Raw genomic sequence first — 14,770 nt, forward strand, 5'->3', positions numbered from 1 at the left:
AAAAGGAAGTTAATTGTTTCCAAATAAGGAAATCTCCCACTTAGGCTGACATATCCACAAAAAGGATACGTCTCACATAGACGGGGATGGAGGGAGTATGTAGTGATACACTGTGGTAGCCAAGACACTATAAGTATTTGACTTTTAATGATTCTTTTTAGGAGGTAGAGTATGGTAGGATACTTAAGGAAAAAATCACCTATGTAAGTGACAAGTAAGGGCGAGTTGTTTCAAAGAGTAAATCACTTAAAAACCCAAAGTGGTGTTCTATGGCTGGAAGAAAGGGTACAAATGTGAAAACTAATGAGTTTATGAATAATATTGTGTTAAATTTACACCAATGAGGAATGGTTCAAGACATCAGGTACACCAGACCGTTGATATGTCCGATGATGTTGATTATGGAAGGTTTAAAGCCCTCAACTATTATTCCAAATACAATATTATTTCTTGAGAATTGAGCAAGGTGTCTGCATTCATACTTATGTTTCTTTATGTTGGTTTGATCTTGCAAGGGGGAATGTTGGAAAAATTTTAAGAATAGAAGGAGAACCTCCAAATCTTTTGTGGTACCTCCAAATCTTTTGTTAGGTATCTTGATGGTACACTTTTTTATGTCACATTTTCTAGCTTATAAATAGATGAACTTTGGGAGAAAAGAACACACAACACAAACAACATCTTCATCTCTCTAAAAGTTCTCTCGCATTCATTACTTGTATGAAGTTTGTTTGCTCAAAAGTATAGTGGCTTTCTGTTGCTTCTACACGTTAGCAGAAAATCGTTTTATCTTTGGGACAATTCAATCTGAAAGCACTACCAATGGCGTAATTTGTCTTGCGAAAAGGAATTTTCTTTGACTCGACTACTAATTTTTATATGTTTTCATTGTAATTTACGGTCTTCACTCTATTTATTAATTTCCCTCGGTTCTAAAGTATAGTAGTACCTCATGTACACGGCTCGGAATGCTTGCATACAATGTATATGCATACGCAGGCATGACACGAACAGGTGCTCTTCCATCTGCAACACCATGCTCAGGATATTGAGCAGTGACGGTGCCAATTGCCAAAGGTGATACTTAAGCATTTAATGTAGAAGAGTAGTTTAGAGACAGAATGCATGCATGGTTGAGGGTGCAGGTTGTTGAATAGAGAGTAAAGTGATTTTGATGCCACTAACACTAGCATTGACAAATGACAATTGTGGACCAATTTCTCATAAATGGTAACTCAACCTAGAAAGGCCACTTTACCTACATTGGCCCCGCCTTTGCACAATTTACTTAGCTAAATTTGTGGTACCAAAATACAATGATGAATGAAATGTGATTGTAAATTCTTTTGATAATCTTACATACTCAGTCATTCTATGAAAACTGTAGAGACGAGACGAGACGACCTTTTTGTAGCTGAGTCTAAATTTCTCCATTCAATAAAAATTACTTGAGCTCAAGTCATTCTGCACAAGGAGGTACCATGCATTTGAAGAAGAACCCCATCATTTTTTTCTGTAACAGGTAGAAGTAACTATGAGTATGAGGCGTATGCTTCTTCTTACAAATTAAACTTGGCATAATCTATTTATTGTAGAAAATGGAAGGAAAACGTACTCGTTTGGAATTTACAAGTAGCTCGGGAGGGATCTTATAGAGATCTTCATCCACAGGTTTAGCAGAAACTGAGGATTTTTCCTGTTTTGAGTGAGCAAAATGCTGATTTCTTGGTTCAATCATTAACTCACCTTGCTTAACTTTCTTCATTTGCTGATCATTTGATTGCTTGTTCACTCCTCCTGTTGCCTGAGACAAATTTTTAAGACATACACAACACACAACTAACATGGGCCGGTTTGACAGCTCTATTCTTGACGTACATTGATGGTTTTGGAGTGGAAGCATTATAATCTTACCTACCATTTTCATATGTGCAAGTGGGCATTGTAGAGCCAATTTAAGGCTATTCAATGAAATCCACATCCTCTAGCATGCAAGTACAATGCATTGTTAAACAATTTTACTATAAGTAACAAATATGGAGTAACTATTTTTGTATTTCAACTCATTCTTCTCTAAACTTAACAAGCAAAACTCTAACTTGACATATTTTTATTTGTTAGGGGACTAATATTGGTTCAAGTTTAAATTGTCTAAGTCCAAATTTTAGATTGTTCAATCAATATAAGTCCATGTCCATCTATAGCTATATATCTTAATCTTAAATTTGGGTGAGGAAATGAAGTTTCTGCATTTTGGTTGTTTGAATGTCATTGTTGATAACTAATCTTAAATGCATGACTAGAGAACACGAATTTAGTTCACTATAAGAGCGATTTAGTTCACTATAATTTATTATGAATTATTTATTTTGTGAAATATTTAGTTCACTATAATGTCGTTTTGGTTCACTCCGTGTTTTAAAATTTGTGTTTGTAAATGAAAACGCCTTTATAGTGAACTAAATTCTTGTTCTCTAATTATGCATTTAAGTAGTGATTTCCCTATATCACTACTCTAGTTTTTACGGTGTAAAGGTTGAGCGAAGGATAGAGAAGAGAAACCAACCTTGCCGTGAGGAACGGTAAGAAGTGGAGGAGCATTGTCACTGACGCGGCTGCAATCAGCTGAGCAGCTGCAGCGGAGCAAGCCAGCCTGCCGAGCGCAGTCGAAATACTGGGTTATGGGCAGCTCATTGGCATTTTCCCAGTCACCAAAAGCCGGAATTTGTCCATTCTTTCTGTACTTTTCCTATAAAACACATGCAACTTTAGGCCAACAAACATCTCCAAAAACAAAGTGATGGTGTTGATGAAGAATTAAGATGTTGAAAGTTTTGGTACTTACTGCGCCCATGAGAGAAATGCTGCAAGAGAGAGAAAATGGGTGGTTATGGTCATGTGATGGGTACAAAAATCAGTGGGGTTCCAAGTTTGATTTAAATCTTCTCTCAGTTGTGGTGGGGATGTGACTGCTTGGCTCTGTTCATAATGTCATTGAACATGCTAATTGCTAAGATAGTTTTCAAAACCGTTACTCCCTTCGTTAAGGCTAAGATGACATATTTCTTAGTCGGCACGGGATTTTAGAAATTATTAATTAATATATTTAATTGGAGAGAGAAAGAGTAGGGTAAGTATTAAAAAGAGTGAGAAAGAGTAGGGTAAGTATTAAAAAGAGTAAGAAAGAGAACTGAATATTTAATTGAAGTGAGAAAAAAATGGTTGAATATATTAATTAGAGAGAGAAAATTACCAAAAGTAGAAATGTGTCATCTTGATTGAGACAAAACAAAAAGGAAAGTATGTCATCTTAGCTGTGATAGAAGAAGTATCATTCTTGTCTAGTAATGGAGTTTTTTAATACATTAAGGGGTGTTCGGTTTACAAGATTGTATCCCGACTTAAATATGTAGTGTGCTTGGTTAATGAGACCCAATCTTACAATTCAATCCTAGATGGATAATCTTGAGATAAATTGGTCATAGCTAACCCCCTTATAACTAAAATAATCTCACAACTCAATCTTAAATTGCATCTTAGTATTATTTTATCTAGGAAATCAGACGTCATCTAAGATTTGTCATAGAAACGATGTGCTTTGGTCTTAAAAAAGAATTTTTTTTGGTATTCCAGTACTGGTATTCTTTCTAATAATAATATGAGCATAACATGGAATTGGTAAGTGATTCAGTGAATAGACTATTACTAATTGGATTAGTGCACCTATTACTAAATGGAGGTGAATAAATTGAAGAAAAAAGATATAAAAAAAGGTGGTCAACCATATTTTAAAAGTGAAAAAAAGCTATTCATTCCGTTCCAATGAAGATGATTCAATCGTTGGACGGCATATAATTTTATGCAACTTAATTTTATGTGTTAAGTGAAGATAATAAAGTAAGAAAGAGATAATAAAGTAGAGATCAAGATGTTTCAATTTTTAGTAATGAGTCATCTTGTTTATATAAACAAAAGTCGTTACTAACACATCCTAAGAATTCAATGAGTTTAATTACACATGATGAAATAATCTAAACACATACTCCCTCCGTCCCAGTTTAAGTGTCATGTTTTGCCATTTCCGTCCGTCCCAATTTAAGAGTCTCATTTAGAATTTACCATATTTGGACATAAAATTTAACCTCGTTGTTGATGAAATTTACACTCAAATGTCGTTACTTTTATAAAAATAAAACAAAACAAAATCATAAACATAAAAAAGTCAAAAGGGTCTCACTTTTCATTGCTTCACTTCAATTATTACACACTCCAACAACCACTACCTCACTTCAAATATTACACACTCCAACAATTTCTTAAAACACGTGCCCCAACTAAATTGCACTCCTAAACTGGGACGGAGGGAATAGTTTGTAGGGAAAACATAGAAAAAATAAGAACTAAAGCAATAGAACCCAAATGTTGAATCTTGTGGTCTTGATCTTCTCTTGAATCCACTCTTCAACCACCTTCAGCAATGATCACAATGGAAAGAACTCTAAAATATTATGCTATGAAAATTATGCAGCAAAAGGTTACATTGATGAAGCTTGATGGGGTATTTATAGCTCCAAAAATCGTGCCACATAATATGGTAAATCTTCAGCAAATTGGAGAGAAAATAGGGAAAATTTTGTACGCCGCATTTTTCCAGTGGGCCGTTGCACTTTGTTCAGCGGTCGCTGCAAATCATCTCATAGCTTTTGTATCTCGATCAGCGGTCGCTGGGCGTGTTCATCTTTTCAGCTTTATTTTCCTAAGCGGGCCGCTATAGGGGCAATGGTCGATGGTAGCCAGTGGTCGTTGGCATAGGTGCAGCGGACCGGAGGACCGCTAGCTGGCTTGAATACTTTAAATTTCCATCTTCGACTTTTTGCTATCTTTTTAGGCTTTATTTTCTACCTTTTTCACAAAACACGTCAAAATATCAAGATAGATAATATATGCAAATAATGGACATTTAATGCAACTTTGACACTCAAAACGGACCAAATAATGACCTTAAAACAATGCAAAAATCCAAGCGTATAAGTGGACATATATAGTATTAGTTTTGTAATATAAATGTGCGTGTGGATGAGCTAGCCATATAACTACTCCCTCCGTCCGGTAATAGATGTCTCATATTTAACCGGCTCTAGTTTTAAGAAATTGGTCGACATTGTATAGAAATTGGTATAACAAGTTAGTGAAACATGAGTGTTACTTTTTTATAATAATTTTATAATAAAATGTGAGTGAAATGGGTTAGTGGAATGTGAGATTCATTGGCCAGAATATGTAAAAGTGAAATGGAACATTTAGTGGCGGACAGGGAAAAAAGGAAAAAGTACATTTAATGGAGGACAGAGGGAGTATATAGTATTTTGGTTCATCTCCACAATTGCCAATACTACATTGTACTCCCTCCGATCTAAGGTGGTTGGGATATTTTTTGGGCACGTGATTTAAGATATTGATATAGAAATATTAAAGTGGAGAGAGTAAAGTAACAGAGAGGATATAGAGAGGATATAGAATAGAGATAAAGACAGAATAAAGAATGAGAGAAGATAGACTTTTTGCCAAAAAAATTGACTTAACTATCTTGGGACAACACAAAAAGAAATACAACTCAACTAGAGGTGTCAAGTGGGCCGGGCCGGCCCAGCCCCGCCCGGGCCCGCTGAGGCCCACTGACATTTAGGCCCAGGCCCATGTCTGAAGCGAGCCGGGCCGGGCCTGGGTTTTGGTATTTTTAATGAGCCCAGCCCGGGCCCGGACCCATTTGGAAAGTGGGTCGGGCTGGGCCGGGCCGGGCCTAGTTTGCTAATTAATTAAATGGCTAAATAAAATTATACTTACATTCATTGCATGCATAATAAATTATAGAACTATGAAAAAAAGCAATTATTGAACAATGTTATGGTTTGGAGTAATATAATTATAGGTTAATCAATCAACTAATTACACGCATATAAATTAATTTTGCTCCTATAATCCCACTATTCCCACAAAATTAGTAGTTACATATGATATGCTACTATTATGGAACTATTTTAAATATTACTAGTAATAATAAATCAAATATAACTACTATCTATAATTATGCAAATCAACTACAACTATGTGAATCAAATGTAATTGGAAATCAAATTTAAATAATTGTTGACTTAAGTTAGTAATTAAATTAATTGATTTTTTTGCATAATATTATTAATAAAATCTATGATTATCTTTAAAATATATAAATATAAAACAACATGCAATCTAGTAATAAATTAATAGAAAAGATATGAATACACGTAAGATAATAAAGCATAATAGATAATACATATTTATACATATCACATAAATATAAATGACTAATCAATCACTTTATATATGAAACTAATCTCTTCAATTATATAAATCAAGTAATAAATTCTAAGATACACTATTTTTAAAAGGAAAAGTAGTTAACAATTAATCTATATAACCATGGAAATAAAATTTGAAAATATAAGTTTTGATTTAGATTGATTAGATAATTTATTTAATACTCCCTCCGTCCCGGCTAAGATGACACATTGCTTAGCCGGCACGGGATTTTAGGAGTTATTGATTAAAGTGTTTAATTGGAGAGAAAGAAGGTGAGTGTAAGTATTAAAGTAGAGAGATAAAGAAAGATGGATATTTTAATAGGAGTGAGAAAAAGTGGTTGAGTGTATTAATTGGAGAGAGAAAGTTACCAAAAAAGGAAATGTGTCATCTTAGTTGGGACAAACTAAAAAGGAAAACGTGTCATCTTAAGCGGGACGGAGGGAGTACTAAATAGAATAAATAATATGTATAATATGATATGAAAAAAACAAATATATTCACATAATTAAGAATATATACTATAAAATTGAGATTCTGCCGGGCTGGGCCGGTCCTGGGCCGAGCTTGGGTTGGCCCTGGGCCTGGGCTGGTCCTGGGCCTGGGCCGGGCTTTAAGTGGGCCCTGGGTTTGAAGAAGGGCCAATTGGAGCCCGTTTAACCTACTAAGCCCAGCCCAAGCCCGCTTCATTTCATTGGTGGGCCAGGCTGGGTCGGCCCGGCCCATTTGACACCTCTAAACTCAACTACCTTAGGATGGAGGGAGTTTATAACCATTTATATCTTGAAAAAATTCTTATTTTGACTTATCTTATATTGTATCTCACTATTATCTTGTCTAACGAACTGAACGTCATCTATAGTACTCCCTCTGTCTCCTAAAAATAGTACATTTTTTCCTTTTTTTAAAAAATTGAAAATTTGTATTTAAGAAAATTTCTTTCTATCTCTTATCAATTTTACTTTAAAATCTGTGTCAGTCAAACTATCTTGTTTTCAGGGAACCAAGGGAGTAGGAGTATAATTTATCACGGAGTATGAACTATACATTAGTCTTGAAACAAAATGGTAATAAAATCAATGTAGTCACCATATACAACACATTCATCTCAATTTTCTGAGAGGCAAAGCTCCACCAAACAGCTTTTCCACCTCAGTTGCTTCCAATTTCAGATCATTCAACAGATCCATCTCTTCCTTACTCAGCTCTTTCAGGAAGTAATCTCTGTCTTTGATCAGCTCTTGGAACCCTTCCGCCAGCCTCTGGACCAACGTCGTCTCCGTCTCCATCGCCCTCTCCACTTCCTGCTCCACCTCCTGCTCGATCTCCTCCACCTCCCTCACGATGATCCCCTCGCCCTCCTCCACCGTCCTCTCCAGCCGCTCCACCAGGGGGGGCTCCGGCCCGCACGTGTTGTCCGTCTTGATGAACTGGCTCAGGTCGCGCCCCACGCTCTTCGCGGCCGTCTCTAGACGGGGCACGATGCTCTCTGGCAAAACCGCGCTTCGGGTGTAGATAACTGCGCCTCCATAGCCATCCCATGCATCGTTCCGACCGCGATAGTAGATGAATATGTAGTCGTCGGGTTGGTTCTCCACCTGGGCTGATAGAATGTACCTGCTCAAAACATTCAGAATCATTAATCTTTTACTCCCTCCGTCTTTCACTAAATGAAACAATTCTTTTCGGCACAAGATTTAAGAAAATGAGTTTTGTTAGTGATTCATTTAGCTTGGATCCCAAAAAGGAATATGAATCACTTAGCAAGGGACAGAGGGAGTATCTTTTTTTTATTAATTGCAACATTTAATATTTAGACCACTTTACTACTAGGACAACACATCCGAATCATCAATGTTGATGAGACAGAAATTACCAGTCATCTTGGTAGTGAAGGAACTCGTTGTCGTGGTTGTATAATATCCCCGGGTATTTAGGATCTTGGACGAAGTTCTGGACTGCTGTTCGAGTGAAGAAGCCAGTGTCCGGTGTCTTGATCCGCCATGTCAAGTTCGCGACAAGCTTGCTGCCCTCGGCATGGAACTCGTGCAGCTGGCAATCAAAAGTGTCGAACGTAGGATTCAAACCACTGCTTATGAACCACTTCCCGTTGAAATCGCTCATGTTGAAGTTCTGCACTAGAAGAGCTGGATCTGGCACGGGAAACTCGCCTAGATCAGATTTCTGAGGCACACACTTCTTTCGCGAGACTGCACAGTCATTGAACTCGTCCACTACACTGTTGGCAAACAAATCTCCACACTTTATCTGTGATACACAAAGATCAGAAAATACTAGTAAGAACCGAGAAAAAGCTTAAGACATCACACATTTATGGCTAGTGTTGGAAGTTACCTGACATTCAGTCTCGTCGGGCCTGTTGTTGCAGGTGTTGAGACACGCGACATTAGCAGCACATGATGGATTAGCGATGCACTTTGCAAGCTCTATCCTGTATCCAACATCATTGCTCGTGAATAATAATCACGAGACAGGGAAATGGCATAGTCGTATAATGTTGTACGAATGTCACTACTTTGTGCTTGTATTTCTAGTAAAACGGAGGCGAAACGTGAAAATCTCATTACCTACACTCCTTCAATAAGCAAGTGCAAGTTTTCAATGCATCCACAGCCTCAGCCGAGGGACTCATCATTAGTGCTAACGCCACTACAACCGCTGCTCCCTCAACATAGCTCCGTTTCTTCCAAAACTCAAGACTTGCAACCTCTGGTAGTAAATGAAGTTTCTTCTTCACCTACATGAACTGAAATCTGTCAAAACAGAAAGTAACAACATGAACTCTTTCAGAACGCATCAAGAAGTGGACTCATCACCTCAGCTATAACCGAGCAAATCCCACCACGGCTTGAAGGAGTTTTACCCGTTTCTAGTGGTGACTGTCGCGACCCCAAACCTTCACGAAACTGACGAGTTTTTAACAACTTCATGTACCGGAGGCTCCATTTACCCGAACCTATTCTTACCATCAGATTGCCGTTGAGATTAGCCCTACTGCAGCCATATCTTTTACAACTAGCTAGCATCGATTTATCATGCAATAATTTGCTTTCGCCATTGGAAAGCACTCCTGAGTATAGCGGAAAAGCCATGGTTCACGCTGAACGCTACCTGAGTTGGATCAATCACTTTAGATATGCTTCTATCAACTCAAGCAATAGCTCCAAGCATGAATGTGTCACCAAATTTCTCGTTAAAAGTCAATGTATGCATCGGGATTGTTTGTGACATAACGTAGCAATAAAAATCATGATTGCTATTCATATTTCTCCAAACAAAGTAAAACTCCAGTAGCATATGAATTTTGGAATAGTTTTAGACTGAACAGTGAGGCCAATCTTGAACATATATCCTCTCACAAGGACAATTAAATGTGAAGATAATCTAGAACCTCAAGTATGTGAATTATGGCATTTAACTGTTCAAATCAATAGTTATTACTCAGTCAAGTCACTTGTAAATGTATACACTAGAAAAAAGGGGAAAAAACAAAACTTCCAAAAAAGCAGAACTTGAATTGTATATTACTCAGCCAAATCACTTGGGACACTCAAAGATTACATTTTTTCAGCAATTTAATCAAATTAAATACCAGCATTGCACAATTTCTAATAGTCCCTCAAACTAAAACAAGCTCTCACACGGCAATGTCATAATCGCACCTAACAAAGCACAAACATATTAAGTGTGGTAAATATGAGAAATGCCAAACTTATAAACAGTGTAAACTAAAACAAAATCAATTTAGAAACAAAAAAGCAGAGAGGACCTCAAACCTTGAATTTGTGAAGCAAGAATGACCGTTTTTGTGCATCCCTTTTTGGGGCATTGAGCAAACAGATTATAGTAACCGTGAAAGGGAGAAAAGGATTAGAAATTTGGAGGGGAAAAGAGGCGACGTGTGGAGTTGAATTCATTTGTAGATGGATAAGGGGGGTTACGAGCCCTGCAACGTTGACAGGAGGGGTTTAAGTAATTTTACAATTGAAGTGTTGAACACGGGATAATTAAACACAAAATATTTCAAAAATGTTTCAATTAAATACAAAAGGTTTTAAAGTTATATGTATCGTACAAAAGGTTTTATTAGTGTTCACATTTATACATTCCATCTAAATAAATTTAACGCCGTTAGTTCTTTAACTATTCCATAATCCATCCAACATATCAGTATAGTACTAGAATTTTACCTCAAGGAGATAACTTCGCTCCAAAAAATCTGGATAACTTTTCCCTCTAATTACAGGTAAACTTTGATTTTCTCTAAATATTTTGGTGGTCTTTGAATAAATTATACTCCCACACACCAAATTTAATAGGGATTTCAATTCGATTTGGTTTGAGAGTATTCCAACTCAAATTTTTGATTCATAGTTTTGATTCGAGAGTATTCAAACCTTAAATTTTGATTCGTAGAAGTTGGTGGAATTTTTCAACATTGTGCTTATATTTTGCTTCTTAATCAATTAAATTGCAGTTTGATGTGTGTGTCAACATATTATTATTCTATTTGGCTGTATATATTTTTACAGAGCAATGGAATAAGGGAGTAGTATTTTAAATATGGCTAAACTTGTAAGTTTATATATGCTCATATGTGATTAATCCAGTTGCATTTTATGAGTTTTGATTGCTATGATTGTGGTTTAGTTTAGAAACATGTAACACAGTAAATATAGATGGCACGGAGATAAATTGCAATAAACTCTAATTCTTTTATCCATTATTGAATAGGATTAAACATAATAATTAAGAAAACTAACGGGGTTAAATTTATTTAGATGGAATGTATTAATTTGAATAATAATGAAACTTTTTGAATGATATATGTAAACTTAAAATTTTTTGTACTATATTGAAACATTGTTGAAATATTTTGTATGTACTGACGTAATTACCACGGTTGAACACTGGTACTAGAAATATTACTACAAATATAATAGAACTAAAAAATACTCTATCCCCTGAAAAGTATTAGAACTAAAAAAATACTCTCTCGGTCCCCTAAAAAGTATGAACATTTAGTTTAGCACGAATTTTCATGTATAATTAGTAAAATAAGATAAAGATAAAATGTAAATAATGTTAATGGAGAATAACTACTTTAAAATTAAAAAATTCATGTGACGAACTAATAAGAAAATAGTTCACATTTTGCAAAGACTCATAAAGATTAAAGTAAATAAAAAATAAAAATAAAATAAAATATTATAGAAAAGTTCTTTTTTACTTTACTTCCTGTCATAAATTTAAAAGTTTATGCTCTATTATTCTCTCTTCCCTTTTGGAAGAGGAATAATTTCATATATTAACCTAAGAGTAAAAGCCAAAACTGGTCCTGAACATATGCTCATTTTATAATTTTGGTCCTGCACATTATCTTTTGAATTTTTGGGTCCCAAACATTTCAATTTGGATCACAATTGGTCCAAAGTTAACTTTTCCGTCAAATATTAACGGTCAACGTTTTTAATCACGATTTTGACCCAATAAAGATGTTTAATAACACAACAAAGTTTAGTGACGGAACAAATCCGTCACTAATCGGAACTAATAAAAAGAGGAATCCAAGTGTTTGTATCTCTGTGCTTGTGTGTCAAGGATGGAGAGAAAGAGAGAAGCATTTTTTGGACAAGTGCGAGAAATGCTCGAAGAAATACGTTGTGAATTCCAACTGGAAAGCTCATTCGAAAACCTACGGCACAAGAGAGTAGTGATGCGACTGCTGCACCCTTTTCTCAAGGTTCCCTTTCAATTTTTTTTTTCAGATTTAGTTAGACGTAGTCTGATGAGCAGAAGGCCAATTAGACGAAGAAGCTGAAGCCGAGATCTGGAAAAACCGCATGAAGGCGGAAATCGGTGACTCCGCCGCCGGGTGAACGGACGGTAGCGGCGGCAGAGGTGTCAACGGCAGCTGGACGCCGCTAATTTGGGGACGATTGACGATTTGAGCGAGGTGAAGGGGGCGAATCCTCTGCAGGCACGACCTCGGCAGCCTATGCTGCGGCGCCGCCGGCGCCGGTAACCGCTCGTGCGCTGGCGAGCCGGTCGTGGAAATCGTTTTAGTTGATGTTGTAGACCGGCGGCTGCTGCGATTGGGTCGAATTAGGGTCCATAATCGAAACTGCGGAGGAGGAAGGCGGCGGAGGGGAGGAGTTTCCGAATAGATTTTTGATTTTATTTTTGGATGCATAGTCTCTCTTTCTCACAAACACTTGGATTCCTTTTTTTTTTGGAATCTCCCAATTAGTGACAGATTTGTTCCCTCGCTAAATTTTGTTGTTTTATCAATCATCTTAATTTGGTCAAAATCGTGATTAAAAACATTGACCGTTAGTATTTGACGGACAAGTTAACTTTGGACCAATTATGATCCGAATTGAAATGTTTGGGACCCAAAAATTCAAAAGATAATGTTTAGGATCAAAATCATAAAATGAGCATATGTTCAGGACTAGTTTTGGCATTTACTCTTAACCTAATTAATACATCTCATATTATTCTTCACATTTTATCTCTTGTTTTACAAATTATGAATTAATTTCCATGTCATTTCATATACCAATATGTTGTTGGAACGGGAAAGTATTATTTTTGAATCTAACTCAATTGAGCTCTAAACAAAACTTACTGTACTTGATTTAATTATATGATCGAACTATAAAAATATTAATTATTTGGACTTCATGCTAGGGGTGGGGAATTATACCGAAATACCAGAATACCGGACTTACCGTACCAAAAATACCGATTTTTCGGTATACCGTAGTTTTCGGTACGGTATGATATTGTACCGAAAGATTCGGTACGATAATATACCGCGGTATATCGTGGTATACCGAATTTTCGATATACCGGATATACCGTCATATCGAATCGTCGATATATACCGACACTTAGTATACCGATTGATTATTATATATAAACATATTATATATACATTTATGTTATATTTATACTAAAATTTAAAAATAGAATTCTCTATTATATGAAAATAAAAAAATAGAATTGTTTTTTTAAATATTTTGGGTAAAATAGATTTTTTCAGTTATAAGGGTGTTTCGTACCGCAGTTTGGTCTACCACAAAAGTACGGTATACCGAAAACACGGTATGATAACGGTATCAAAAACTACCCAAATTTACGGTATACCGAAAAGTTCGGTACGGTATCAGTATGGGATTTTGTCATACCGTAACTTTCAGTACGGTATACGATATGACACTCATGATACGATATACTGTACCGAACCACCCCTACTTCATGCAAAACTAATTGAATTATTAGGCTCCTAAAATTTATTGGCATTTATAGCATCTGTCTCATTAAAAATGAAACATTTTTTTTCTATTGTTCCATTAAAATGAAACATTTCTTAAAGTAGAAACATCATTATCTTTGTTTTTTTTATCTCTTTTAATTTATTCTTTCCTCATTAATTCACAAAAAACCATAATATTATATAAAATTGTGTGTCGAAAAGTAAATGTTTCATTTCTAGTAGAAACTGAGGAAGTATATTCAATGACGGTTATGAAAAGTGTATTAGTGAAGAGCTAAAAATATTTCAAATATTTTGTTACCTTTTACTTTTAAATACTATTACCAAATACTCCTTCCATCCCATAATAGATGATACACTTGGGGATTGACATGAGATTTTAGGTGATGGTGTTTTATGTGTTAGGTGGAGAGAGAAAATAATATATTTATATCAATGTGAGAGAGTTTTTCCAAAAAAGGAAATGTGACATCTTTTGTAAGACAAACTAAAAAAGAAAGTGTGACATCTATTATGGGACGGAGGGAGTACCAAATACCAAATCCCAGTATCCCACAATGTTTTTTTGTAAGAAGGTTGAAATTCATTGCGCGTACACTGGGGAAAGGTATTTAAAATTTATTTTTCTAAAATTTATCTCAATTATTATAATAAATTCTTCTCTATTTAATAACATGAAAGTTTTAGGTACATATTGTACGACAAGAGGTGTCGATCCACATTCAAAACCAATTGAATTATTAGGCTCCTAAAATTTATGGGCATATATATGTTTAATGATGGGGATGTGATAACTGTATTACATCATTTTCAAGGGTACACTAAAACTTAAAATGGAATAGGTATTTAACTCCAATAGTACTCAAAAACCAATCTCATTTTTAGTTTTTGAGAAAAAAATATCTATCTTTAGGTTTACATTAAACTCAAACCCAAATTTTTTTCAAATTTTGTGAGTAAAAAGAGCATAATAGAGAGAATATTCTTTTAAGTTTGAGTTTAGTGTAAATGATTGAAGTAAAATCATATTTGGCGTGACATTTACACTAAAATAAGTTTGGGTTTAGTGTAAATGGTTGGAGAAACGGAAACTAGAGCCGAAAATATTTCAAATATTTTGAAAATGAC

The 14,770-nt window shown here is 35.5% G+C and overlaps 2 protein-coding genes across 2 annotated transcripts; both read right to left on the reverse strand.

Moving 5' to 3' along the window:
• Positions 1-1,192: 1,192 nt before the first annotated feature.
• On the reverse strand, positions 1,193-2,946 carry LOC125213114. The gene is made up of 4 exons (XM_048113480.1): positions 2,846-2,946; positions 2,567-2,749; positions 1,616-1,804; positions 1,193-1,513 (listed from the first exon to the last, which is right to left on the reverse strand). The coding sequence occupies exons 1-4, from the start codon at positions 2,852-2,854 to the stop codon at positions 1,460-1,462; spliced, it is 435 nt and encodes a 144-aa protein (XP_047969437.1). The 5' UTR covers positions 2,855-2,946; the 3' UTR covers positions 1,193-1,459.
• A 4,402-nt stretch (positions 2,947-7,348) lies between these two features.
• Positions 7,349-10,291, reverse strand: LOC125212299 (violaxanthin de-epoxidase, chloroplastic-like). The gene is made up of 6 exons (XM_048112422.1): positions 10,137-10,291; positions 9,177-9,471; positions 8,928-9,097; positions 8,695-8,791; positions 8,216-8,607; positions 7,349-7,956 (listed from the first exon to the last, which is right to left on the reverse strand). Exons 2-6 carry the CDS (start codon positions 9,450-9,452, stop codon positions 7,443-7,445), a joined length of 1,449 nt encoding a protein of 482 aa, XP_047968379.1. The 5' UTR covers positions 9,453-9,471; positions 10,137-10,291; the 3' UTR covers positions 7,349-7,442.
• Positions 10,292-14,770: the final 4,479 nt, after the last annotated feature.

Source organism: Salvia hispanica, chromosome 3 (genome assembly GCF_023119035.1).
Source record: "Salvia hispanica cultivar TCC Black 2014 chromosome 3, UniMelb_Shisp_WGS_1.0, whole genome shotgun sequence".
NCBI lineage: Eukaryota > Viridiplantae > Streptophyta > Magnoliopsida > Lamiales > Lamiaceae > Salvia > Salvia hispanica.